At 35.0% G+C, this 27,405-nt stretch overlaps 3 protein-coding genes across 4 annotated transcripts; 2 read left to right on the top strand and 1 right to left on the bottom strand.

The window, feature by feature from the left end:
* The first annotated feature begins 3,093 nt into the window (after positions 1 to 3,093).
* Positions 3,094 to 5,813, top strand: LOC135594418 (uncharacterized). 2 transcript variants are annotated; one of them, XM_065084795.1, is made up of 4 exons: positions 3,094 to 4,052; positions 4,205 to 4,570; positions 4,768 to 4,988; positions 5,491 to 5,813. In XM_065084795.1, exons 1-4 carry the CDS (start codon positions 3,254 to 3,256, stop codon positions 5,737 to 5,739), a joined length of 1,635 nt encoding a protein of 544 aa, XP_064940867.1. In that variant the 5' UTR covers positions 3,094 to 3,253; the 3' UTR covers positions 5,740 to 5,813. The 2 variants fall into 2 exon arrangements, with proteins under 2 accessions (XP_064940867.1, XP_064940866.1); XM_065084794.1 differs by having other exon boundaries at positions 3,096 to 4,052; positions 5,488 to 5,813.
* Positions 5,814 to 9,592: 3,779 nt separating this feature from the next.
* Positions 9,593 to 11,141, top strand: LOC135593886 (myb family transcription factor PHL8-like). Its single transcript, XM_065084204.1, has 6 exons — positions 9,593 to 9,923; positions 9,996 to 10,072; positions 10,151 to 10,208; positions 10,287 to 10,365; positions 10,457 to 10,511; positions 10,609 to 11,141. Exons 1-6 carry the CDS (start codon positions 9,839 to 9,841, stop codon positions 11,032 to 11,034), a joined length of 780 nt encoding a protein of 259 aa, XP_064940276.1. The 5' UTR covers positions 9,593 to 9,838; the 3' UTR covers positions 11,035 to 11,141.
* Positions 11,142 to 11,429: 288 nt separating this feature from the next.
* On the bottom strand, positions 11,430 to 24,541 carry LOC135593885 (NAD-capped RNA hydrolase DXO1-like). Its single transcript, XM_065084203.1, has 13 exons — positions 23,975 to 24,541; positions 21,206 to 21,450; positions 21,043 to 21,108; positions 20,632 to 20,710; positions 16,774 to 16,853; positions 16,635 to 16,658; positions 16,313 to 16,437; positions 15,230 to 15,443; positions 15,064 to 15,117; positions 14,652 to 14,698; positions 12,628 to 12,712; positions 11,869 to 11,932; positions 11,430 to 11,758 (listed from the first exon to the last, which is right to left on the bottom strand). Exons 1-13 carry the CDS (start codon positions 24,315 to 24,317, stop codon positions 11,655 to 11,657), a joined length of 1,530 nt encoding a protein of 509 aa, XP_064940275.1. The 5' UTR covers positions 24,318 to 24,541; the 3' UTR covers positions 11,430 to 11,654.
* Between the last annotated feature and the right edge of the window lie 2,864 nt (positions 24,542 to 27,405).

The raw sequence follows: 27,405 nt of genomic DNA, 5'->3' as shown, positions 1-27,405 counted from the left end.
ATACTAAATCCAAGACTTACAAATTATTTGATCTTAGCAATTCAAAGGTTGTTATAAGTAGGAGTATCGAGTTCAATAAAGAAGGTATATGAAATTAGAAGAAAAGCATCGAAAAGTTACATGAAGACGAACAAAAACAAATAAAGTTTGAAATTGCTTCACTATCATCGCCAACATCTTCTTCACAATTATCTTGAGAAGATAGCTTAGTACCTTAAAGAATAAGAAGTCTAAGAGATTTATTTAAAGTAACAGATAAATTACATCTTTTTGTCTCCTTCTAAATAGTGAACCACTTCAATATAAAGATGCTATGAAAGATAAAAGGTGGAAGATATAATGGATGAAGAGATTAACTTCATTATGAGAAATAAAATTTGGAAGCTAGCATTGTTACCTCAAGGACAAATTCCTATTGGTATGAAGTGAGTTTATTATGAAATCAAGAAAAATCTACAATGCCAAGTTGATAAATACAAAGCTAGATTGATGACAAAGGGTTACAAATAAAAATCTAATATTGACTATGATGAGGTATTTATTTCTATTATTCGAATGGAAACTATTAGAATGATTATATCCATTATCGCATAAAATAATTAGTTAATTTATCAAATAGATATTAAATCTAAATTTTTGAATGGTTTTCTTGATGAAGAAGAAGTATCCATTAACAACCATTGGTTATATTAAAAAGGAGTATAAAAAGAATTATTAAGTTAAAAAAAAATTTATGGGTTAAAATAAGACGTAGAGCCTGAAATACTAAAATTGATGTCTACTTCAAGAAAAAAGGTTATAAGTAATGTCTTTTATGAAAGTACCTTTATAAGAAGATTAAAAAAAAATTGAAGATATATTTCTTGTTTCCCTATATATAGATGATCTTGTCTTTATAGAAAGCAACTTACGAATTCAAGTAAAGAATGGTTCAAGAATTTGAAATAACCAACATTATGTTCATATCTTATTTCCTTGGTATCGAAATAAAGCAAAGTAAAAAAACATCTTTATTTCATAAGTAAGATATGCAAAGGCGATTCTCAAAAGATTCAAGATGGAAGATTGTAAATTAGTTGGTACATCGGTTGAATATAACATCAAACTTTTAAGACAAGATAATATGGTGACACAATTGATCCAATCTATTTCGAAAGCTTAATAGGAAGCTTAAGATACATAACTTGCATGAGATCAGATATTCTATATAGAACCGGATTAATAAGCCAATTTATGAAAGAACTAAAGCTGACACATATAAAGGTAAAGAATTTTATGCTACATCAAAAGTACCATAACTTATGGTCTACTATATTCATTTTCTAATGATTTTTAACTTATTGACTATTCTGATAGTGATTGGGGTGAAGCTCTAGAAGATCAAAAAAATACAATCGAGTTTGTTTTCTATATGAGAGACATTACTTGGTATTCGAAGAAGTAATCCATTATGGTATTATTAACATATAAAGCAGAATATATAATAGTATCATTATGTGTATGTCGTGCTATATGGCTAAGGAAGCTCTTGAATGAAGTCAATTATTCATAAGATCAAGCTACATAGATAAATGTTGATAACAAATCGATGATTGCATTGTTCGATAACTTGGTCTTTCATGAACGAAACGAGCATATTGATGTTTATTACCATTTTATACAAGATCAAATCAAGGAAAAAAAAGTTTTATTGGACTACATCAAATTTGATGATCAAGTTGTAGATATTTTCATCGAGCTCCTCAATTCAGAGATATTTTTCAATCTCATCTTTTGCTTTCCCCATCAGTCATCAGTCCTTTTCTATCAAGGTGAACAAGATTCAAATCACGAAAACAAATTTCCATGCACATGCATTGACACAAGATTCTACATTGATGGGAACTCCCTACACAATAGACCATTTTCTCTAGAATCGAATTGTCAAAGGTTTAATATTTTTTTCATTTCTATCAATTCTATCACCGGATATGAACGAGATATCCAGCGACAAAAAGAATGAAATAAGAAAAAAGTTTGAATTGAATAAAGTAACTTGTGAGTATTTGTTGATGTAACATGTACTCATATTAATGAGATGAGTGACTTATTATTTCAATAAATCTCAGGTATCATAGTCCGTCGTAGAAGAATCTTTTGAGGAATTGACCTAATATGTTTGATCGAGGCATATTATCATAAATCAGACATAAATTTATAATTACTACTTAGTATCAATAATGGTTTGAAAATAATTTAAGGAGCGAAATTTAGATATTCATACATCGTCGAAGAAAATCTTTTTTTTTTTCCCTTATTTCTACCTGCTAGCAGCACTAAAATGACTATCTATATTTTTTAGTCGGTTTTCTTTTTTCAAAGCATAACATAAATATTTTTATAAAAATTATTACATCAAATGATGTACATGACGCTCACACGTAAATTCAAACCTAAGACATCTAACTTATAACAACAATATATTAATCGGATATCTCAACAAAAATAATAACACAAATATTGACAATCAAAATACATTATTTTATGTTTGGCCGTTTCCAAGATCACATCATTGTTGTTGATGTAGCTGTAGCTGAAGCTGTAGCTGTGAATGATACGCTTCTCCTCCTGTATTCTTTTTCAGCATGAGGCAAGTTCTCCTTCATTTCAACAACGAATTAAAGGAAGAATTGGCACCGCCCAACAGCATGGAGGTGGCACCACGTCAGAAAGCTTCTGGATAATGTAGTATATTTTCCATGCCAAATGTTTATTAATACATTGAACTTGACCAATGCATTGACTTCCACAGGCATTATCTGGACAAGATGGATTCTTGCATGACTTCATCTTCCTCCCCTCATCACCCACAAGACGCATAATCCAAGTAACAACTTGTTTGAATAACACAACATTGGATGTGGACAAACGAAGATTCACAGTGATGTCCCACTGGTTCACATCCGCAGGAAATTAAAGGGCCATTGACCCTCTAATTATTATTATTATTATTATTATCATCATCATATTTCAGCTACTGAGATATTGTTGTCACAAACAAGTGTCAGTGAATTTAAACTCTTGACATGGATAGAATTTTGTGCTCTGCGACATGATATTTTAGTAAGTCATACCCATTGCTGTCGATTATGATGACCACTTACCCAACTAAATCTTATAGTTGGTGGTGGTGGCAGTGCCTTGCACACCAAAGCTTTGCATTGGGTATCTATCTAATGGTAGATTGAGATAACTCGCTGTCTTCTTCCCTGAAATGGCTTGCCTCTCATGGTGTTGGCTCATTGTAGATCATGTGCTCCTCGGTGAAGGATTCGATAGGTGGCGCCGATTGAGCTTCTTTGTCCACCCAGTCTTTGTTGTGCTTTTCCAGCTCTACGTGTTTGCGCAGCTGCTGATCACAAGCTTGTCGAATCCAATCTTTTGCGCCTTCCGTATCGCCCGCAGTGTCATCGTGACAGTGTTCCTATTCGTGAGATGTTTCCTGTTCTACGTTTCCGAGGTTGATGAGATCTCATCTTTCACGACCAATGCTTCTCAGACTCCTGCAAATCCTGATAAGTTTCAGTGCATTGTGACACACGATGACTGCGGTGGTCATCTACAAGTCTGCAGCCTGGGATTGTACTCGGAAGGAGGTGAGGATGAAGACGAAGAGCATGAGGAATCGAGTCTTCATGTGGAACACTCGAGTATACTTGGGGAACTCAACTTCGCATCAGCAAGTCACCATCTATTTCCAGGTTTACAAGAGAGAGCGTATGAACTTGCCGATGAAGAGGAAGAGGAATCAACCGCAAGTAGCGTGGCATACGATTTATATGATCCAAGACTCTCGTTAGATATCTACGAGTATGGGGATGCAGATCGAATGGATGATCATGGAGGGTTGATGGTGCAAACAGAGGATGATCCAGATATCGATGACTATTCTCAACATGTCTCGGTATTCAGAACAGAAAGCAAATGGGTTGAAATCGATTTGTTCTACGAAAACTACAGAGGAAGGATGAGGTGGTTTGATCAACTCAATGACGAAAGAAGAATTGCAGTAAGTATGTATTCTTTGACTCATAAGTAGTAGAAGATGATTAATTGTCTTCACCAGCATAAATGATGATCTTCCCATACATCTCCAGGATTTTTATGGGAGATGAAATCAGTGTTCTGTGTTGGTTCTTATATGGCAACAAACATCCTTGTGCAGGTTTTGTTTTGGGCAAGAAACTGGGGGCTACAAGTTTCCATGACAGAATCGATCCTCTTAACTTTTCCTTCCCTGTAGTTGCTCATAAAAAGCTTGCCAAAAGCATAGAAAGCGATTTCGAGTTGGTGTATGTGGGTCAATCGTGCCTGAGTTGGGAAGCCCTCTGTCATCAGCATAGAAAAGTGAAGCTGATTTCTGATGCGCACAGGGGATGTTTCCATGGCGAAGTAGCAGAGAGGTTTCAGCAGTTTCAGATACTGCTGGAGAGGTTCATCGAGACCGAGAACTCTGAAGGCAAAAGGTTTTGGAATTATGCTCAAACTAAATTTTGTAATGCACAGCTTCTCCAAATTCCGGATGTTTCAGGTAGTATTCAGCTAGGAATGTACTCAGTTCATTCATTCATTCATTCGTTTCTTTGACCCCATCTGCTATAGATAGATTTTCTATTGCTTTCTGCTTCATCAGCAGTAAGTAAATTTGATGTCATGATCATATAGAAATGGTCATGTTTTATTTATGTCAAGAGGGACTTAAGAGAAGTATTTGTGTGATTCTGAAAGGTTATGTAGAGGATGTGGGAGAAGGTACGAAAGGAGAAACAATGGAGGGAAGCCAAGTCTCGGAGGCCATTGAGAAAGCCATGAGTTCCTTTTGGCTTTTCCTCAGAAGTGACAATAAAAGGTGTCGGGGAATCTTGAAGAAGCTCAAGTTGAGTGATTGCCAAGTGGAAGACCCAAAGGACTTGCAACTCTTTACCTCTTTATCCAAGGAAGCTCACAAGGTCAGAAGAACTCTGTTAATACTTCTATCTTTATCAGCATCATTTCCCCACACACACACACATAAATCATCTGCCCAAAGGCTACTCAGTCATCATCTCACATTCTCAATATGTCTTAACCTTGTAGAAGACACTTTAATAAGTTTTTCTATCAGGCTAAGATTCAATGATAAGCTTCAAGTTAGCTATGAGGACAATTATGTTGCCTCATACATATAACAACACCTTGAACACTATCTAGTCATCATGCTAATAAAAGCTTATTGGATATCAAATATTCGAGTATTCTTGTTTGTACTATTTGTAACGATTGGGGATTCCTATTCAAAGTAATTATAAGTTTGAGACATATGCTCTCGTCAATACATGAGTTAAAAGAGAGATCAATATATATTATCTTAATTAAAAGGATATACTATGGATATGATTGGATACGATGTTACTCGTTATCAAACAGTCATTCAAAACAATGATAATTTATTTTTGCTATTTATTTCAGAAGAACGTGAAGATGAAGGCGTTGGTGAAGAAAAGCCGCAGCACGAAGACTACACCACCTCGTGAAGAAATCCAAGTCGAGAATTTGATTTGCTTGGTCGATATCAATCTGGTGATAAGGGTGCTAAAGATGTCAGTGGTCACATCTGCACAACTCAGGTGGTGTCACGAGAAGCTTAGTAGCATAGAGTTCAAGCAAGGAATTGTTCGGACTCCTCCTAATGTCGGTGGTTTATTATTTCCACACTCGTAACACATTGTAAATTAGTGGGAGCCATAAATGATGCATGTAAATTTCAGTCTTTATAGTAAGATAGATTGTAGATATGAGCAATTAAGTGGCAGATATTATATGGTGCGGTAATTCTCCAAAAGCTCAAGAAATATGTTAACAAAAATTTACATATTCGGTAAATTTCTTTTTTTTTTTTTTGAACTTTTCTTGAGAGGAGGGCATCTTTTATTTGCTATAATCTTTGAAATTTCCCCTCATAATATAATACTTAGATTATATTTTATGAACCGATTTATATGATGAATCGATTCAATCCACTATATTCATAGTGATAGGGAAAGTAACGATGTAAGTATTACATTGTTGATTCATCCAATCGAGGACTATCACCTGGGCTATGGCATGGGCGGAAGAACCCATGCCCCTCCCCAGTAGTCATCGATAAGAGCACGATCCTCTAGCTCTTGCTCACTTTGATCTACAAGAGGACTACACGAGCCAACCGTAGGACATATTAATTCTTGGTAGTGAGACCTATCCTTCTCTTTCCGAGTCACCTATCGCAAGTGACCTGACACCCTAATTTCGATAAGGTTCGTATGCCTAGTTGCATAGGGCATTAATCCCAAGCAAAGTAACCAAGTTTTCTTTTCCCCTCTTGCAAGATACCTGGCATAGGGGATCATCCCTTACTTATCCTAGGCAGGCACTAGCCCTAATAAACAACACTCCCACGGCCAACCTTCACTGACGCCACCCATTGAGATGTGTGCCCACCAATCGTCAACCTCGCTTCATTGACCACTTAGGTATAAAAGTCAGTCCCTAAACCCTAAAGGGAGAGAGCATCTCTACCATTTTTCACCTCCCAACTAACTTTATCATTGAATGGGTTAAGTCGAGAACATCCCCTGATGTTGACCGTTTATACAAAGATCTTAACAAGACTAAGAGATACCTTGGGATGACACAAAATTCATCTTTGACAAACAAGCAGCACCTCGAGATCGTACCAACCGGATTTTCCTCCCTCTCTAACCTCCTCTCATGACCCCTCATGGGCCCCCTAGATAGCTTACGCCTTCGGGATTAAATCAAGTTGTATCGACTCTACAGTCAATAGCATCAAACCAATAATATATAGATTTTAACACCTCTATCAAAATACTACAAGTTTACTAAATAATTATAACTGAGATAAATGAACACAAAACCCAATACAAATCAACTCACATACAAAATTAAATTTTAAATAGATATTCTTATCAGTTTAAGAATAAGAACAACCAAATATGAATATTTATTATGTTTTTAACATATCTATTAATATATTATAGTGTTTTTTGAATAAACTTGTAATATATTTAAGACATCTATTAAAAATACTATGGACCTCTATAAAAATATTATAACTAAAAAATTGGATTGGTTAACCATACTGGTTAATCCATACGGTATATACCAATATTACACCAATTGTCTTGTTAGGAGTATTTAAAAATATTATAATAAATAGAAGACACTTTTCAAAAATTAAAAAAAATGCCTCCTAAGAGAGAGAGAAAAAAAAAGAAGATTTTACCGTGTTTGCTCTTGCACATTTAACATAAAAAATAAATAAATAGTAAGCCATCAAATAACATCTCTATTAAGACACCACATTGTTTTTTAAAATATAAACTTTTAATGTTTTAACACATCTACCAAAATATTATAGATCTATACAATAATATCATATTGACTAATTCATATAATATTATATATTAAGTAGATAAATATTATATCAAATTAAAAATATTTGAAGGGATAAAATAAATAATAGATTAATAAAGATATTTAGTCTCATATTAATTAAAAAAAATAAATAATTAAGGACTCATAAGTCCATCAGATCATGCTTAACTCACGTCCAAAACGGATAATTTCTTACAAATCTATGGGATCGCATTAATAACAGATCACTTATCAAATTGACGTTAAAAGAATGGTCTTTAAGTCCATTGGATCACTCACTTACTAAATATTGACCATAGAAATAAGTACTTTGAAGGGTTATCTTTACTAATCTTCTTCGTGATGATTCCTTGGCGGCATATGTGGCTACCGACTCGGTGGTGTTAAGCAACCTTGAGGACCTTTTTTAGGTGGGCATCACCTTATGATGGACTCACCTACCGCAAACCCGCCTCGGGACCCACAACATCAGCCAAGATTCTGCTTTGCTTCTACTGGAATATATGAAAGCCACCGAGCACTTGCAAGTAGAGCAATTAATTAGTAGGAGCAAAAGGACTCCTCTATGCTTCCTCCTCTTTCACGCCTCTTTGCTTCCTCCTCTTTCATTCCTCCTCGCATACACGTTTTTGTGATGATTCACAAACAACGTCCAATGATAAGGCCGACAAGTGAGAATGGACGTGTCTCAGCATCTGTGGCCAATTCGTGGGAGTGCTTACTTATGATCCATGCATAATTAATTCTACTTAGAACAGTTTTTGTTGTGTTTTTGACAAAAAAAATAAAGAAGATAAATAAGACGATTACATCCGATTCAGTTCGCATCACAACCAATCAAAAACTCGAGTTCGAAAAGCATCTCTCTTTCCCGAAAGAAAAATTAGTAAGTCAATTAATTGACTTGTTACCCTCATTTTACTGTATATTTATTCCAAAAGTTTCGTCTAAAAAGAAAATAAAATTTAATTCTAGAAGCTTCATCTGAAAAGAAAAATTGGAAGAGTGATTGAAAAACTAATTACGTATTACCTCTTATACTTAGACTCTATTAGTATTACGATCTTTGTGTTTAAAATATTTACGTTCGAATCTCTATAATTCTGAAAGTGAAATAAATAATCTCATTTCTCTTGTTGGACTAATGAAAAACATAACATGTGACACCACGTGCTATGTCGATAAAAAAGTAATGAACAAAAAGAAAATTTTAACATCTATTCCATGAAATATTAAAATTATCTTTTTACCTATAAAGTCGTTGAAACAGAAGGTATATTGAAATTATCTTTTTGTCTATCACTTTTACGTCAATCCGACATATCGTATCATATATTATATTTTTTTTTAATACACTTGATAATATTAGGATAAATAAAATTATTTATTTTATTTTTAGAATCATAGATATTACAATGTAAATTTTTTAAATATAAGAATTACGATACTAATAAAATCTAAGCATGAGAGCTAGAGATTAAACATTTGCATTTCACTTTAGTGGAGGATTATCCTCTTTTATGTCAAAAAAAAAAAATTGCTATCCACATAATAAATAATTCCTGAAATTGTATCAAGAAAAGCATCCATAGTCATCGTTCGGAGGTGTTGTGGGCTACATAATATGCTAACTTGCTTTTCCAAACAGCTGTAGCTTAAAAGGACAGATTCCTATAAGGATGCCTTCTTTCCCACTTTGTTTTTGATGTTAGGTTGGACTGCTTAATATTGTGGTTTCATCTTATATATATATATAATAATAATAATAATAATAACAATCCTCTTTCTTGCTTTATGTTATAGTTGTCTATCACATACGACAAAGGGGAGGCAAAGAAATATGCTGTGCGAGAAAAGTGGCTCACTCATTGCTCTCTCCATGGGTGGGCCTCTCTCTCATGGAGAGAATCCAGCAAAGTGGAAATAGATGTGGAATAACATCAAGAAAAAACGTCCCTTCTCTTTATTTTCTATCCTTTTGAGACACAAAATCGAGCTGTTTTACCACCTTTTTTTTTCCTATCCTCTCTCTCTCTCTCTCTCTCTCTCTCTCTCTCTCTTACCTTCTTCTTTTTCTGTTCACTGCGTTACGATTCCTTTGCCTTTACAGTCAAAGAAGGTTTCAAAAGGAGAAAGAAGAAACGATAGATGTCATGGCATGGAGATCAAAAGCAAAGATGAGCCACAGCTCACGCACATATTCTTCGCACCTGACCCCAATGTGCATCCACATTCGAAGACAAAGTGAAAGCCCACCCAAATCGAGATGGCATCTTTGACGATGATAATTAGATGCCCAAGACGGGCACCAACCCGGTGATTTCCCAGATGCAGTTCCAGTTCCCCTCCGATTCAATCATCATCCCTCTTGCCATCGTCCCCCATGGATTCCAAGCCGCGACTGAAATGGACTTCTCAGCTTCATCAACTCTTCGTCGACGCCGTCTCTCAGCTCGGCGGAGTCGATAGTAAGCTCGAATCCTCTTGCCCACTCGATCGTCGTGCCATCTCATGCGACTCTCTTCTTTCTGCGATCGCAGAAGCTACACCCAAGTACGTGATGCGTGTAATGGGAGTTCCCGGACTTACTCTGCACCACCTGAAGAGCCATCTGCAGGTCTTGACGTGATTCTATGCATCCTTATCTCGATCTATGTTATGAAACAAAGCAGCTTCACCGTATCTCTTGTTGCAGAAATATAGACTAGCGAAGAATCGAGAATCGAGCATTCTCCGCGGTAACAGGCGACGAGGTTGGGTATCTTGCTACTCTACATGGGTCTTTTGATTTCTTAGACATGGGCATGGATTACGGTGAAGGTTTGTAGCAGATGCCAAGGTCACGCACCAGTGGACTTCGGAGGACGCAACCACCCAGGACGAGGCGAACGAAGCACCACCGCAGTGCGAGTACGCGGGGATCACCAACTTGTCCTTATCTTGATTCATCAGCTTGCAGCGTTGACTCTGCTCACCAAAATGTTCTCTGTGTTGGCTACAGAACCACGTTAAAGATGCAGATGGAGGTCCAGAGAAAGCTGCAGGAACAGATCGAGGCAAGTGCTCTGGCCGATACCCGTAGCCATGGGTTCCAGCTAAATTGGGGTCTAATCGATGCATCTCCTCCTCTCTCTCTCTCTCTCTCTCCTTTAGGTGCAGAGACACTTGCAGCTCCGGATCGAAGCCCAGGGGAAGTACTTGCAGTCGGTGTTGAAGAAAGCCCAGGAAGCACTTGCTGGATACAGCTCGAGTGCCATCGGAATCGAAGCTGTCAGGACCGAGCTCTCGGAGTTAGTCTCGGCTATGGACACGGAATGCCTGAGCTCCTCCATCTCCCCTGGTGATAGCTCCGCGGAGAGTTGCTTAACTTGTGGCGATGTGATGGAGACGAAAGAAGGGAACTCGTTAAAGCAAGACGACAACTCGTCTGCACTCCATCGGAGCCAGGAATCCGATGAGTTCAGTCAGAAGACGACGAAGAGAATGCAGAACGATGTGCACGACGATCTTTGCAGAGCCAAGAGAAGCTGCCGACGGAGTAGCTTTACCATACAAGAAGAGCTTGACCTGAACATATAGAAATCGCATGATGTGTAATAAGCTTTACTCTCTAGTATGCTAGCTGATAGCTATGTTTCGAACACATCTATTTTCGCTCTGAGGAATGAAAACTAAGAAACTCTCAACTGCCAAAGGGTCAAAAACTAACAAAACTTGAGGGAATTCCAAATCTTCTCTCTGCTGTAGGGTCAATAACTTTGATGAGCCTTTCTACCTGAAGAACTATAAATCTGATCATGCACTTCCAACGTACATGATAATAATTCAATCAAGTAGAATTTTTAAGCCAACTTAAGCATCTAAAACAGCCGGACCACCCGATTATATTCAATCTAGTTTGAAACATCTAAGGTCTTTCATCCACTTCATGGCATGTGTTATGCTACTTCGTGATCCAACTGGTGGAAATGGTATGATGGAAAATTTGTTCCATGAGTACTACTCAGATTTGCTCAGCATGTTCAGCGACGACATCAGACTTGATGGTCAATAAGACCTCCACAGTTGAGCCACCCGATTACATTTAATCAAGTAGTTCAAAACATCTAAGGTCCTTCATCCACTTCATGGTGAATGTTATGCTACTTCGTAATTCAGTTGGTGCTAATGGTACGATGAAAAAATTTGTTCGACGCTACTCAGAGTTGCTCAGCATGTTCAGCGATGATGTCAGGGCAAGACTCCGCTCGAAGAAGTTCCAAGCGATGGAAAGGTGGCACAAACTGCAACACATAGTCTTCATCTGGATGCAAAAGTTGATTAATGTTCAGTTATGCCTCATGAAGTGAGAAGAAAACACAGATTTTGAACATAAAAAATGGACTAATTCAATTTATTAGATAAAACACTGACTTTCTTTGACGGTTCCATAGAGCCAACATAGAACTTCATCGGCAAAAGCAAGGCATACCCCCCCCTGCACAACCAACAAAAAGTAGAAAAACACATCATTAGTTCCAAAAAACCTCAACAAAGGATGCTACTTCAGTCTTCTAACAGTCCAGCTGATAATTCAACCAAGTCACTAGTTAAAAAACCCAAAAATTTCGGCGACGCTTGGGTAAGTCAGGCAACATGGAAAGTGAAGAGAGAATGGAATGAGACCTCATTTTCCTATTACAAAGACAACCGATTACTCTTAGAATCCAGAACTTATTTTCCACCTCCCTATGGAGTCAGGTGTGATTCTTAGTTTGGCATATCGCCTATTTCATGCTTATTTTCAGAACAATAACATAAGATATCAATAATATAAGCATTTACACAAAATCATATGTGAATAATAACAAGCATAACTTTATGTTGAATATGGTAATTGCTCATCTAGTTTAAAATGCTTATAAAGAAGATACAATTCAGACATTAATCTTGCACCAAGACTTGACAGCTGCTCAATCTCTCATGTATTGGAAAATAAACTCAAAAGATGTTCAAACAAGGCAACAAATAGAAAATTCTTTAACCAATATTGACCGAAACCAACAAGCTATGGCCAAAACCACCAAGCTATTGAAACAGAAAAGGTAAGATTGGCAGGCAAAAACAAGAAGAACCAGTAACAATGAGGGTAAAGACAAGGATAAAAAACAACAAAAAAACTTCTGAATTAACCTGCCAATAGTTTTTCATCTTCACCCTTTGAGTAATATCCTTGGTTCTTAGCCTCTCAGTTCGGACTAGTATGCCTGCATCATCCCTATGGCAATTACCAGGTCTTAGAACACTAATCAGCTGAAAATTGCTTTGAATAAATTTTCAATAAAATGAAAAGTTCCTGTTCTTTTGATTATGAAAGAAGCAGTACAGGACAATATGCATAAAATCATTCCTTTTACTGATGCTTTCAGTATAATGTTGTGCCAAAGAAAGCATTTGTTGGTACAGGGTTATAGAGCTTTGTTTAAACGTCATAATGATCCCAATCAAATCAATTGGATGCCAATAACAGATGGCAGTGACTGGTACGGTTAATGTAGAGGGGAAGAGAGAGAGAAGGGAGGAGGTGGAGGAAGAGGAAGCAAAGGTGTAAGAAAAGGCAAAGGGGCAGAAGAGGAGGCAAAGGAGGAGGTGAAGAAGGTGAAGAAAGGGACTAAAGATGAGGTGGAACAGAAGGCAAAAATGGAGGTAGAGGTGGAGGAGATATACTGGTCGGAGGAGAAAGCAGCAGTTTGTCAAAGACTAGACAATAGCAACGGCAGTACAGATGAGAAAGAGGCCATGATGGAGGAGGATAGAGAGAGAAAGAGCACGTGAGGGAATCACTACTAATACATGAAAAAGAGAGAGAGAGCATGGACAACAAAATAAAAAAATGGTTGTCAATACAACAGTTAAAAGATTCACAAGTACATTTAGTTAGAAAATTTACTTGTCCACCCATCTTTACTGCATCTTAAGTTGTTCTCTAGGGAATGCTAAAATGACATGTATATATGCATAATCCTAGTTAGTCTAAAGTCTTTAGTTTCTATTATCACCATAAACAAACAAATAGTAATGCTAGTTTTGTCAAACTACAAACTTATGCTACTACATTGCTAAGACATATAATGCAACAACCCTAAGATGTTAGTTTTTGTTCGTCCTTTAATGAAGAATAAAAAGAATGTAACATCTAAAGTATACGTAGATCTTGGTAATATAAAAATATGGTCAGAACAGCCACATTTCTTGAGCCACTGTATTCTCCTAAACAATGAACGAGTCGTTCTATCCTAGCCAAGCCAATGATAGCTTTCTTAGTTCATGGCCATATACAATGGTTGAAGGAGTAAATTGTAAAGACTTACTGAATCTTTCTTAAGATTTTCATCATGTGTTCCATGTTGATAAAGGTGTACTGATGACAAAACCATTGCAGATGTATATTACAATGAAGAATGATAGAAGGGTCAATATTTGACATGTTTCTTCTACAAAGAAGAAACCAAAGATCATGTGCCCACAATGGCATTTGTCATGCATAGTCCTCCAAGGTAAAGTCAGATTTACAATGTTCCCTTTACGGGAATTTTTCACATTTGCCCCAAATGGTCTGGCCAATTTGCACTCCATGGTATGGTTAGGCAACGAGCTTCTATGTTTTAATTTGTTTGATGGCCTGGCCTAAAGCCTAAGCCAACTGCCTACTGTCTATTTAGACAGAATAGCGCTAGTTGAAGTATCAATTGCAAAAGACAAGACATAAATATCAACGTGGGTCATGCCTGTGCGCAAAAGCCTAACCACCCCACCCCACTGAACCTGTGAACCCAACACCTCACTTGCACATCCAAGCACAATGAACTGACTTAGTGCAGTTCAATGCAACTTAAACTCACCCATCCACTTAACCATCCATGGACCACCATGGGTCTGGTACCCGTAATTGGGTTTTTTGTACATAATAGCAGCAAAAAGTTATGATTGCCTATATTATGCTTAAAAAGATCTTTATCACTATTTATTTAAATTTTTTAAACTCACTCCCAAAAAATTCACTAGCTGGGTAAGACTGAAATCTTATATCACACAAAAAGTTATTATGCTATGGTTCTGGGGTTAGTGTGAAAATTTTCTGACAGAATTTAATAGCTGAATACAGAAAAAAAATTGATACTCTGGAAAGACCAATAAACATGTAAAAGACCACATACCTGAATCCAATAACAATATATGGGACACCAGCAAGGAATGACTGTATCTGCAACAACAAACATTAAATGAAAACTCCATGCCCTCTGAAATTTATATTTGATATAACTGCATGAAGATGTGTGCACCACCTCCCATATGTCATATGGGCAACCTAGTTAACTAGGTCTATTAAGCCACATATGATGAGTTGAAGAAAGACATATCTTGGTGCCAAGGAATACATGTAAATACCAAGAATTTCTACCTAATATGTTGTATATCAATGTTCCATATTTGCCAAGTTCTTATTTAGACAATTAATAAATTTAGCAACCATGGCTCAGCAAGCTGTAAGTCATCAATTGTTTACTTTTAAGCAACTTCTAACCAGGATGACAAGTTGTAAGTCATAAAAAAGGATAGAAAATTTACCCAAAACTTCAGCAACTTCTCTCTCTCATATCTCTCCTCTGTACGATAATCCAACTGTAATTGATAATGGTCAAAGGAAGGATGACAAGTAAATAAGTAAACAAAATAAAATTACAATTAACAGATATAGCTGAAATGCAAAAAAGATAATGCTGTAAGAAAGAACCTCGCGGCTTGTCTTCAATTCCACATAGAACCTTCTTCCATCATCAGTAGAATCACAGCAGTCCATCTCAGCACCCATAATTATTCTATGTGCACCCAATTTAGTCTTTATCACGGAGCAGAACTCTACATTTGCATCAATACCTTTACCATCTATATCTGTTTCGGTGGAATTTTCGGTGGCAAGGTTCTCAAATGCATAGCCCCAATAGCATCTGCCAAGAAAGAACACACATGTAGCAAGCTTTTTATGTCAAGGTCATTTACAAAATCAGTAAGTCAAATGAACAAGCATGTTGCACTAAGTATCATAACTGAAGCCAAAGATGACATAAGCACCACTAAATGTTGGAAGTGCTTCTATGGGTAAGTAATAACTTCAACATTATCTGAAATCCCACCTGGTTGTGGTCTATCATGGAGTGTCAGAATCCCCAACACTCAATTACCTAACATCCTCATCAAATCCACAAACATCATACAAACACATGGGTTTTCTCGCAAGTGATAGCCATGGCTCTTGAATGAATGAATACTTTTCTTTTAAAAAAACTTACATATGGTTATCAATAAACCTTTATTTATGTAAGTTTACCTTTACTTCACATTTAGTTCATATCCACTGATTAATAAAATATATCATATAGTTGCATCAAGTTTAAATACATATAAATTAAAATAGTGGAACTAAAATAATTAATAAATAAATACATAAACTAGTTAAAAGTTATTACAGACCATAACTTAAAAACTTATTATCCATATATTTCAACAAATTGGTTAAATGTTTTGAATTTCAATTGCAGTTCAGATGACAGACCAAACATCTCTAGAAGACTTATGAGTACAGGCCAAAAGGTAAAAATAGATAGCTTGCTGGATCAATATATACCCTTTTAAAACAAAGCAGATCAAGTATATAATGTTTGAACTTTGAAGTAACTTATGTTCTAATTAACTAAAGGAGCATCAAACAAATTGAACTAAAAATGAAATATTAAAACCTGCATAAGATGTGGAATACGCCACACTAGCAAAAGATAAAGATGGATAAAAAGCCTGGCACTGCACAAGAATGGATTACCTCCTAGAATCTAGTTGGCTTTGTGGCCTTTCTGGAAGCTTATGCACGTCAAGATACACAACCCCACGTCTTTTGTGCACACCCATTTTCCATGGCTCATTTCTTATATATGCTGTAGCAAGAATCTGACAATACAATAGCAAAAGATTTTTACTCCCCCAATCTAGATCCAAACACAAGAACTTGAAGACAGTAACATAACTTCATGAAGCAGATAAAATTATAGTATATAAGCTAAATTTGCAATCAAGTAAAAAATCCCAAAAGAGCTATCTAGCCATATGGTACATAAACTCAAAATTCATACAGGCCTTGAGCATACCTTGTTGAGATTGTTACGAAAAGTCTGTCAAACAAGAAAGAAAGAGATGAATATAACAGTTGCAAATGCAAAAACTTGATTCAACCAAGAAGTGTGTTGTGATGCAAAGAGCTAAAGGGAAAATAAGTATGGTACTTACAACAAAATGTATATTTTGAAGAGGTATGTTTTTGTTTCTTATGCAAGCAAGAAGATCACCAAAGCCTTGAGAGCCCAAGTCTGACAAGACCAAAACAGCATAGTCAAGCTTAAAACAAAAAAGAACAAAGCATTATCTTTATGTTAAACACAGTACTGTATATGCTGACAAGCAACATACACTGTACTAGCATGATTAGCTTTTTTGCGATAGGTTGAAGCTGAATAATGTTGATAGGAGTCTTCCCTCACACTGTCCTTCTAACCAGACTAAAATATATATTAAGTTTAGTTCACATTTCTACTAATACTTATCTATCATATCAAGGATATTATGTTGCATATAATTATGTTTACCAAAAAAATATTATATTGTACAGGATGCATACAGTGTCATAATATATTTTATACAACATTGACAAAAAAACAGACTTTATTAATTTGGATCAGTTTTGGATGATTTTCATCCAAACCACAATGTACCAGACATTATTCAATACTCGGATTTTATCAATTAAAAAAATCAAAGTTTGGTTCAGTCATTCAGTTTCAACAGTCATTTACACAACACTATGTGTAGGGCTGGCAACAAGCCCATGTGGTGTTGCGAATGAGCCTTGCTGGAGGAGCTCAATTGTCAACATGTCAAAGATTTGTTCAGACTCATACACCAAGGCCAAGTGAACAAAGCTTGAGCCTAATTCTAAAGCCAAAATGCTTGAACACAACCATGAAACTTGAATTGTTTAGGCTTCAAACTGACTCGGTAACAAAGCTCATGAATGTGAGTATTTGTGGACTCGTGAATAAGCTAAGTTTAAGGGCTTATTAAATTATTATATAAATTCATAAATAATTTTATAAATTAACCACAAGGCATGTAATTAGACATATATCATTTATTATATTATTTAAAAATGATATTTATTTCACACAATTGGAGTAGACATTTTTATTTTTACTCACTGTCGCATCAATTTTGATAGTTCTAATCAATTAATGTTGTAGATTTATACATATGTACTGTTAAAATTGAGAAGAATCAGAAATAAACTTCATGATTAACTTCGCGAAACATCTCCTAACCATTGTTCAAATAATTGCTAGGCCTTTAAACAACCTACATTTGCACTTATGTTGGTTCATTTCATATGTGAGATCAAGCTAGAACTTCGGCTCGACTCACTTGACAAGACAAACAAGCTATCAAGAGACAAGCCAAAGTTAAGTTCCCTTGTACATTTTCAAACTCAATTCAAGTACCAAACCACATTCCCTAATATAAGTCAGTTCAGGCTCGAACATTGTTTTTAGCAAGATTTGAGTTTTGAGTGGGATTGAGTTCCCCTTGACTCTGCTCGATTGCAACCCCAGCCAATAACAGTATCCAAAAAACTGTGTTGCAGTAGAATAATTTGACTCGGGGAAATTCAAGTTAGACCCTAGATGAGCTTAAACAAACTCAAGTTTTAATCAAGGAGTTATCCCATTATTCAAATTCATGGATGAATTTTCAGCCTAATTTTAGTTAACACACCAGAAAATATTCTCACTTTTTATTGTATACTTGTTGTAGATCCTACCTCTGAGTTTGACTTGATTTTTAGTAACTAAAATCATATGGGTCTATATATCATCTAAGATAGGAATGCGGGCTGAAAATTTTATCATTTAATCATCTATTAGTACAAGACTTTTGTAAGAATGTATAAAAGCTAGCCCTCTCAATAGAGCAGTGTTGAAGTTCATGGAAAATTCAGTAGAAAAATGATTTCTTTGCACAATGAGGCTATTGTCCTATATATGAGTGGGTTTCGACATGCTGCAAAATGCTATTGAGTGGGTTTTGAGTCATCTCCTTTTAACATCTTTTTATTTTTCTTCTGTTACTTGCTTGGAGTTTGTTTATCTATGATTGTTTTCTACAAAAAAAGAGAAAAAAGAACAGATTCATGATTCAAACACAATGAATTTATAGTACAGCAACATAATGACCATACTATTAGTCCATCACTACTACTCTCATTTGGTATCATCCCCAGCCTGGGTTAAACCAGCCCAGAACTTTGTTGGACCTATTCCAACCTTAAACGATCATGGTCAAGTATTTTGCAGGTTTTGCATGGGACAATTTAGCCAACTAGTTCAAGCAACAAAATCTCAATCATGGTGATGACATGATCATAATGTTTTATTCCAAATCATTCATAATAGACAAATCATTTAGACCCAGGCTCAACCACCACATCAACATCACCTATGTTAATGAAGACAAACCAACATGGGACCAAGCCAAAGTAGCCATGGCAAGATCTAACTATAGACAATTCACTAGCCAAATTCATCCCTAGGATTGTTACAGCCCTCTCAAGCCTTGTTCAGCCTATTTGAGATCCTTCAGTGTCACCTCAAGTATCGAATTAGCATGCAACCTCTTCATCTGTGTCTACCATCTCCAATGATTTGAAAAAACTTGGAGTGCATTTTTTTCTTCGAAACAAATTAAATTGACTACTCATGTAGAATTCCATCACAACTACTAATTATAACAAGATTAAAGTTGTAGTTTGACCATCACTAGCAACAAAAATCAAATATCAAATAGGGGAAGCTTAATAAAATCCTGACCTTACCAAAGAAAATCAAGGCCATAAACCAACAGAAGGAAGACATCTGCAGAACAAACTAGAAAGTTATAGAAATATCTATCTATTTTCATAATTATTCTTAAAATAATTTTGGAGAGTCTCTATATTTTAATTCACAATTAAATAGAATACAAGAGCTTTAATCATTTGTAATATTACGGTCATAGCCTGTTTTTTTTTCACAACTCTATAAGCATGTAAGCCCTAAAGCATATGATTGGAATTTATAAAGTATCCTCGACTCCCTCAGAATTCTTTTTTGACTTGCCTATCCTGCCTCTCTTCTCTTTCTTAAATAATCTCATGGATGCTACTAGCACTGGCAGGAGATTAACAAATTTATCATAAATCATTAGTTTCTATCCTAATTCTCTCGCTGTTAATATATATATGTATATATATATATGTATGTATATATATGTATGTATATATATATATATGTATGTATATATATATATATATGTATGTATATATATATATATATGTATGTATATATATATATATATGTATGTATATATATATATATATATATATTAAGCTCATGTTCTTTTCGATATTTTCTTATTTTAATAACTTTCATAAAAATTCTATATTTTTATTTTTAAGTTACTGTTTAGTGAATCGCAATCCTAGTTCGAACAATGATCTTGCAAATCATAATTTATCATAATTTGTTAAGACAAATAGAAGAGAATTTTCAAACTAGTAACCTGGAAGAATAAGATGTTAATTAAAAGAATAACATAGAAAAGAAATATTAAACTAGTAACCCAGAAGAGTAAGATTTTCAATTAAAAAAATAACATAAAATTTGAGAAAAAGAGGATATTTTTGGTAGACAAAACAACAAAGAAAAGCCTCTAGATTTCACATTTATCATATTGGGTCAATTTTTAAGAAGAAAGAAGGGGCAATACAATAGGTAACATTAATTAATAGAGAATATATCAAATATAGAAATTTACTTGTAAGATTATATCATTGCACCATATTTAAGTCTACTGAAAAAAATCCCACTGTATGGCCAAATGGAAAATATGATACAAGTAAACTTAAGCATAGGCTTATAAATGTGAATCTTCATGCTAGCTAACATAATCAGCGCATGATTTTTAATGCACTATATACAAGCAAATATAGATAATTGAATTCTTCATACATTACTTAGTTTTAGAGATAATTTAATCATAACTATTTACGTTTAACAATACCTCTTTTTTCAACAAAGGACTCAAATCCTTTGTTTAGATCTGCTCCAACATCCTCACATATGGTGCGTTTGAAGAGTCTCTAATGATTTAAAAAGAAAAAAGCATTTAACTTAGTACCAATAACAACTGATCTTATTGCCAAGTAAAAAAAATAAACATAAGAACACGTTAACAAAGGATGAAAAGAAACAATAAACACACTTTTTTTCTTGAAAATATTAATAAACTTCAGCATAGTTGTGCAGCATTACATGTCTATGTACGAACACCAATACACTTAATTGCACAAAAATGTTGACTAATTGAAAAACCATTCCATAATAAGATGCAACAACAAATACTAGCTAAAAGAAACTATTAGAAAGGCAAGGAAAAAATGAAAGAAATTCAACGTGATGCCAAGGTTCTCACCAAGCTTCGGTCATCAAAATAGACAACCCCACCTTCAACGCGGCTATAACACCCAATCTCAGAAGGCTTTTGGTCAAATTTCACATTAAAAGAATGTATCAGTGAACTTACTAATAAGCAAAAACCAAGAAGATAGGCAAAACAAAGAAACAGCAATAAGTACCTCCTGAAATTGAATAATCTTCCTAGACAAAGTTTCTTCACTCTTTGTAAGCTTCATTTCAGAAACAAAATGTTCACTCTCACGACCATTTCCATGTGAAAACTTAGAACCAAAACCATAATTCTGCCTCTGTGAATAAGGCCCTGGCCGTGGAAGAAGAGGTGGACCTCTGTTATTATACCCAGACTGCCATCGACCACGTCCGAAGTTACTTCTGTTCTGGTTATTCTGAAGAGGAGGCAATACTGTCATAGGAAATTCCAAAATTAGAGGAGAACTACTGTAAGAGAAGTTTCTGGGTGCTGTGGACGAGGTAGAAATAGAATTTGACAATTATTTTCAGTTAAAAGGCTAATCGAACATACCACAAGAAGTACAACACTTGTTAGAAGACAAAAATATTAATGTGAAATTATCTGAAGGATGAAATTACTCAAGTAAATAAACTGTCTCACTTAAACCTTGGGTGCTGCATCCTCAACAAGCCAAAAAATAATAATTTCCCAAGTTTTGAATTCCCTTTTCAAGTTACAATCCACTCCTTAAAATTCTAGTTTAGTCAAATTTATATTGTCACAGTTTAGCAAAAAGAAACAAAGTTTCAGTAAAATGATACAAGAGGAAGCCAAGTGTATAAATCAAATAACTCATACAAAAGTTTGAGTTAAAATAGTGTTGAATAGGATCAGCAAAATGCCATATAATTTACTCTAAAATGTTTTTATTCAAAAGAAATATATATTAACATGGCAACAACATATGGAATAAGAGTTACTTGGTGTCTACGTTGCTTAATGAAGGTTTGGGAATAAATATGACTAGTTGAATAGCCACATATCAATTTAAGGGATACTAAGCTGACATGATCATGAACTGGGGCAATTTAGATCATTATCTGTCTTAACAAATGTGATTATGTGACCAAAGTCAATTTAAATTTACATAATCAGATGTTCAGGATCTATCCTGATTGGATTAATCATGGTATTCAAATTCAGTCGTCATTCGAATTTAGACTCATGCTAGGTATGTTGCAGCATATTTACAAGTATTATGTTTGATATTGTCTTAGTGCACGAGTATGTGAAATGATAAGGTCATCATGATGATTATGTGATTTATGTGCAGTGTTAAAAAATCAACAAATTGACTTAAAATTTGGCTGTGTTGACTACACCAGATGGATTTGACTGTGCCATGTGACGAATAGGGAAGACTCAGAGTCGAACTCAAGTTGACTTCATGAGTAAGAAAAATCAGTATGAGTTCAATAATTTGGACAATCCAAAACCATTTATTGACTTCCGAAATGAAATAGTACACAATCTCAATATCAATGGATAAATGATTATACCATTTCATTGCAACTAATAATGCCCAAAGTGAAATTGAAGTTGGAGGTGTCACCTTTTATGAAGTCACAGACTGCCACGGACAAAATTGTAAACGGGATGTTTGATATAATGCTCATGTATATCCGTGTCTTTCGATTTTGTTCATGCTTTACACAGCATGTAAAGGGCTGGTAGTAGGCTTAGCAGCCTCATTTTATTTAGTTTTGGTGGTCGCCTTGGACTTGCAAACAAAGGTTATGTCATGTGGGCACTTGTGAGGATTTCGATCTGTAGTGAATCATTTTGGACCATTTGTTGTGCAATCGTTCAGAGCTTGTGAAGTTTGTCTGTAATTTACATTGGCTATGAAGTGTTTACTAAAATGATTGCTTGTGGATCCCGAGTGAGACGCTTTCTCTAACCCGTTTTCTCTTTTGTAGGTCTTAAGGGATCATAGGAGGTTTCGAGGAGATTGACCTTTACGGACGAACACACAAGGGTGCCGCACAACTTAGGCAAAACCAACTAAGTGCGTGACAGAACGACAACAATGATAAACATAAATGTTAAGGAGAGTATGAAGATGAACCCTCTTTCTAAAAGGTACGATAACCATGAAAACTGAAAAGTATGAATGTGGTGCTTAGGGTCTACTAGCTAATCAAAATAAAATGGATATGGTAATAATGTTAGAGCAAGAGAGACAATATACGCGACTATGAACATAAGAGACCTTTTTTTTGCCAAATTGTTGCTCCAACAATATTTGAGACTTGCCCCACTATTAACCCACCTTTGTACTGCAGGAGACAATAGACCACTGGAATAACCTGAACAATTTTCCCAGTAGAAGGAAGTTTAAACTTAAACGTTCATCCACTGGACCAACATCATGTCAATCTTCTAACGCATGATATAGACACTTGACAGTAGCTACCTCTGCAAATATCGTTTATGTTGTAAGGCAGTTGAGCTGCATAATGTTCAGATGTTCAACATAGGCTCCAACTTGTGCAGAAGAAGCAATTCATATCCACCAAGGGTTTACTAATAATTGGCAGAGTTAGGACATGAGTAAAATCCAGTTTTAGATTTTCTTCGTGTAACCAAACTCATGCGACCAACCACTGAGAAAACCCACATTTCATGCATCAAAAAGGAAAAAAGAAGGGAAAAAGAACACCTTTGGGAACAAACATCAGTGACATCAATAAGAAGGATTAGAAGATATGAAGACCTACATTTCTACCCTTGGAACCAAAGTACTATAATCCTGTTCCTTGCAAAAGAACCTAATTCCAAGGTGCCAAATAAGAAAAAAAATCGTCTGATCGTAAGGAAATAAAACGCATAGACAAACACACATACTGCTACATATGTATACATATAGAGAGAGAAAGAGAAAGAGAAAGAGAAAGCTCTAAGAAGATCATACCAGGAACTGGAAAAGGACTGCGGGCGTGCGTCTTCATGTACGCTTCATTGTCTGGGCCAAATAGATCCCTCTCGTCCTCCTCTTCCTCCACGTATTCGCCTCCCGTCTCGGCAGACCTGACAAGAGCAGTGGAGTTGCCGTCTTCCTCCTCGCCGTCGCTACTGCTTCGGCTGCTGCTGTCACTCGCGCTGCTGGAAGAGGAAGCCGACGAAGAAGACGAAGCAGACGAATCGCCGCTGCCGTTTTCCTCCTCTGCGGCAGCCACGTGTTCGGCGTCCGGTTCCTCTTCCTCGTCTTCAATATCCTCTCCGAAAACATCAACGTCTTGTTCCGAGAAATCCATGACGAAGAAGAACAAATAAGATCCTCCTCTTCCCACTGTAAGTCGGAGGTCTGGTGAGGGTTGGGATATGGGCGGCGGGGATCGGGGCGGCGTAAAAGCCAACAGCGGCACTAACGCACGGTTTGGGGATTTGATTGGAAGTCCGGGAAGGTGAAATGGCGATCCAGAGAAGAAAGTATTTTTCGCTCCTAAATATCGAGTTTGCCCTACGAAGCGATTGGCTGAATTCCCTATAAGAAGTCCCCTACTCACTTCTAATTTCCCTTTCCCCCTTACCCTTTCAACCAATACAATATTTTAACCGATTCGAAATAATAATAGTGAATAAAATTAAGGGTCATATCCCTAAAAAAAATTCTCTTTTTCAATTTTTTTCTAAATTATATCTCTATTTTTAATTTTTCATATTTAATTTATTTTATATCCTAAATGTCCCTTAGCACCTCTTTCTCGACATGGATATTATCGATAGTTCCCTCCACCGACATCCTTCGTCTTATCATACCTCACATACTCTTTTTTATCTTTTTCTTCACGTTACTCTTTTTGCTACTTGACTTGACTTTACATACGAATAAAATTGCATGGCTTTCTTCACGTCATTATTCAACTCACCCCTTTTATCACCCTCCTCTACCTTTATTCTCGTTGACACGCTCCAAAAGGAAAGTACGGAGCCTTTGTAGAAAGGGAAGGGTCGATAATTTTTCCTTTAAATGAATGTGATTGAGTTGAATAGTGAGAATACGAAGGGACAAAAGGAATTAAGTGTTGAAAAGAACATAAATATGAGATGAAGGTACCAATGGACAATACTCACTCCGAAGAGGAGATAGCCAGAGACATCTAGGACGTAAAAAAAAAAATCAATTGAAAAAAATTAAAAGCCAATTTTTTTTTAAGAAAATCATCCTAAAATTATACTTTTTTTTTTTGCATATTTTAGGCATCTATTTATTTGCAAAATTATAAATCATTTGATTTCTAAAAATTTTGTAAATAAATTATAATAGCTATTACATAAAATTATTGATTTCTTGAGAAATAGACTTATGTATATTAATATTGCTTTATGTCATGATATTATGCATAACAATCATAGGAGGCACCCCACACAAGTTAAAATTTTGATCTTTACAAAACTTACAGTTCTATTAGATAAGATTATTTGAATCATCTTTTGCAACAACATGGATTTCTAATATCGTTTACAAGTTGAACACTACATTTACCATCAACATCAATGTTTCTATTGTTGGCTTTTTTTTGAAAGCTTGAGAGGTGCCCCATAGTTTATGTTGAACAAGGCAACTATGCAACAACAAATTTAACCTTGTAAGCATTGCACTTTTCCTCTAGTCAATTACTTATTTTATTGATACTATTATATCCATTAGGATCCATATGGTACCGAGAGGAACGTGGATTATTGTAATTATAAACTTTAAAAAACTTTGAAATCTTATCAAAGCTAATTTAACTAAGAAATAAAGATGAATAGGAAAACAAGTAAAGAAAAAAAGATAAACTAATATATAGTGATTAATCTACGTCTACTCTTGATTATTATTTTATTAAGGTCATCAACTTTTTTATCTTATTTTTAATGGATAAAAACTAATAATCTTTTTATAACTTTTTTTTTTCAAAACTTAAGAGTGAATTCTTTACACTTATCACTCTTCCTAATCTTATACCTTTTAAACTTAATAACTCAATTAGAAATTCAAGCGAAACTCAAGCAAGGCTCTAAGAAAGAATTTCGACCCTTCAAAGCTCAAATATTATTCCACTCAATCATCCTTGAAGTCAGATAATCATAGCCCAGAGTGTCCTGAAATAAATTATGAAAAATTACCTAAAATCAGAGGTACCAATGGTATTAATGGTGATACTATTGTCGACATCACTAAAATAATGTCGCTCGAGTCGTCTGTTGTTTTAGATAGTACCACTATTATTTTAGATAATACCACCATCTCTCTTGGATGGTACCACCACTTATATAATGGTTTGGCTAGCTCAAATTCAATCCAAATTTACTCCACTTTTTATTTTAACCTAACATAGCACAAATGTAATATAATTAAAGCCTAATTTCAATCCAAAATTATCTTAAAAAAAGGCTTCAAATCAACAACTATTTCTTCCGTCACTTTATCAAAACTTTTGTCATGTTATCCACTTATCCGTATATCATTCAATCTTTCAACACTTCATTCAAACCTTTAGCACGTTGCTTAATCCTCCAACATATCAATTTTGCTATGACATTATATCTTTTGTCTTGATATCCGATATTCTGGCATGATGCTTAAACCCATAGTATAAAATTTTATTTTCAGCATAATAATCTTTTGGTACAATGTTTGACTCTATATTTGCTATTTGATAGTTATAGTCCATGTTAAAGTATTTCTACATCACTTAATATAATTTTAATTTATTAAATTTATTAATTAATTTCATCATCAAGATTTGAGACTCAATGATATCTTTATTTATTTTTATAAAGTTAATATTATGTTTGTTAAACAATCCATGATTTTTTTCGATTTGCCCTTAATGAAGATACCGACGGTAAACAACATCATTCAATGCTTTATACAAAACTAAAATCTTTCTTCGAAGGATGTCTAAATGAATTATAAATCTCTTTTCCCGAGCTACTATAAATTATAGTAACAATTCTTATAGTAAGATTTCTTTTCTCGAGGCATTTTTAAACTTTTTTAAATATTTTTTTTATTATATTAAAAAATATATATAAGACCCTGGATCTAAACATGAAATCTAGATGAGGTGTTAGTTCTGATAAAAAAATTGTAACCTTCTAATTGATTTAGTTATATGCATAATTTTTCTCAAAAATATTTTTCCTTTTAATTTTATATTTTTCTATTCGAGATTACTATTTGTAACTTCCTTTTTATTATTTACAATTTCATCTTAATTATTTTTTTAATATTTCTATTTTTTATAAATAAATGAAAATATCATCTTTTTTTCTTCTATTTCTTTTTTTCTTCTTTTTTTTCTTCTCTGTCTTCTTTTCCTACATCGAGCAGCGACAACAATAGGGAGTGAT

This window comes from Musa acuminata, chromosome BXJ1-9 (assembly GCF_036884655.1).
Source record: "Musa acuminata AAA Group cultivar baxijiao chromosome BXJ1-9, Cavendish_Baxijiao_AAA, whole genome shotgun sequence".
NCBI classification, from domain to species: Eukaryota; Viridiplantae; Streptophyta; class Magnoliopsida; order Zingiberales; family Musaceae; genus Musa; species Musa acuminata.
The sequence above is the reverse complement of the archived record's forward strand: the minus strand, read 5'-3'. Positions and strand labels throughout refer to the sequence as shown.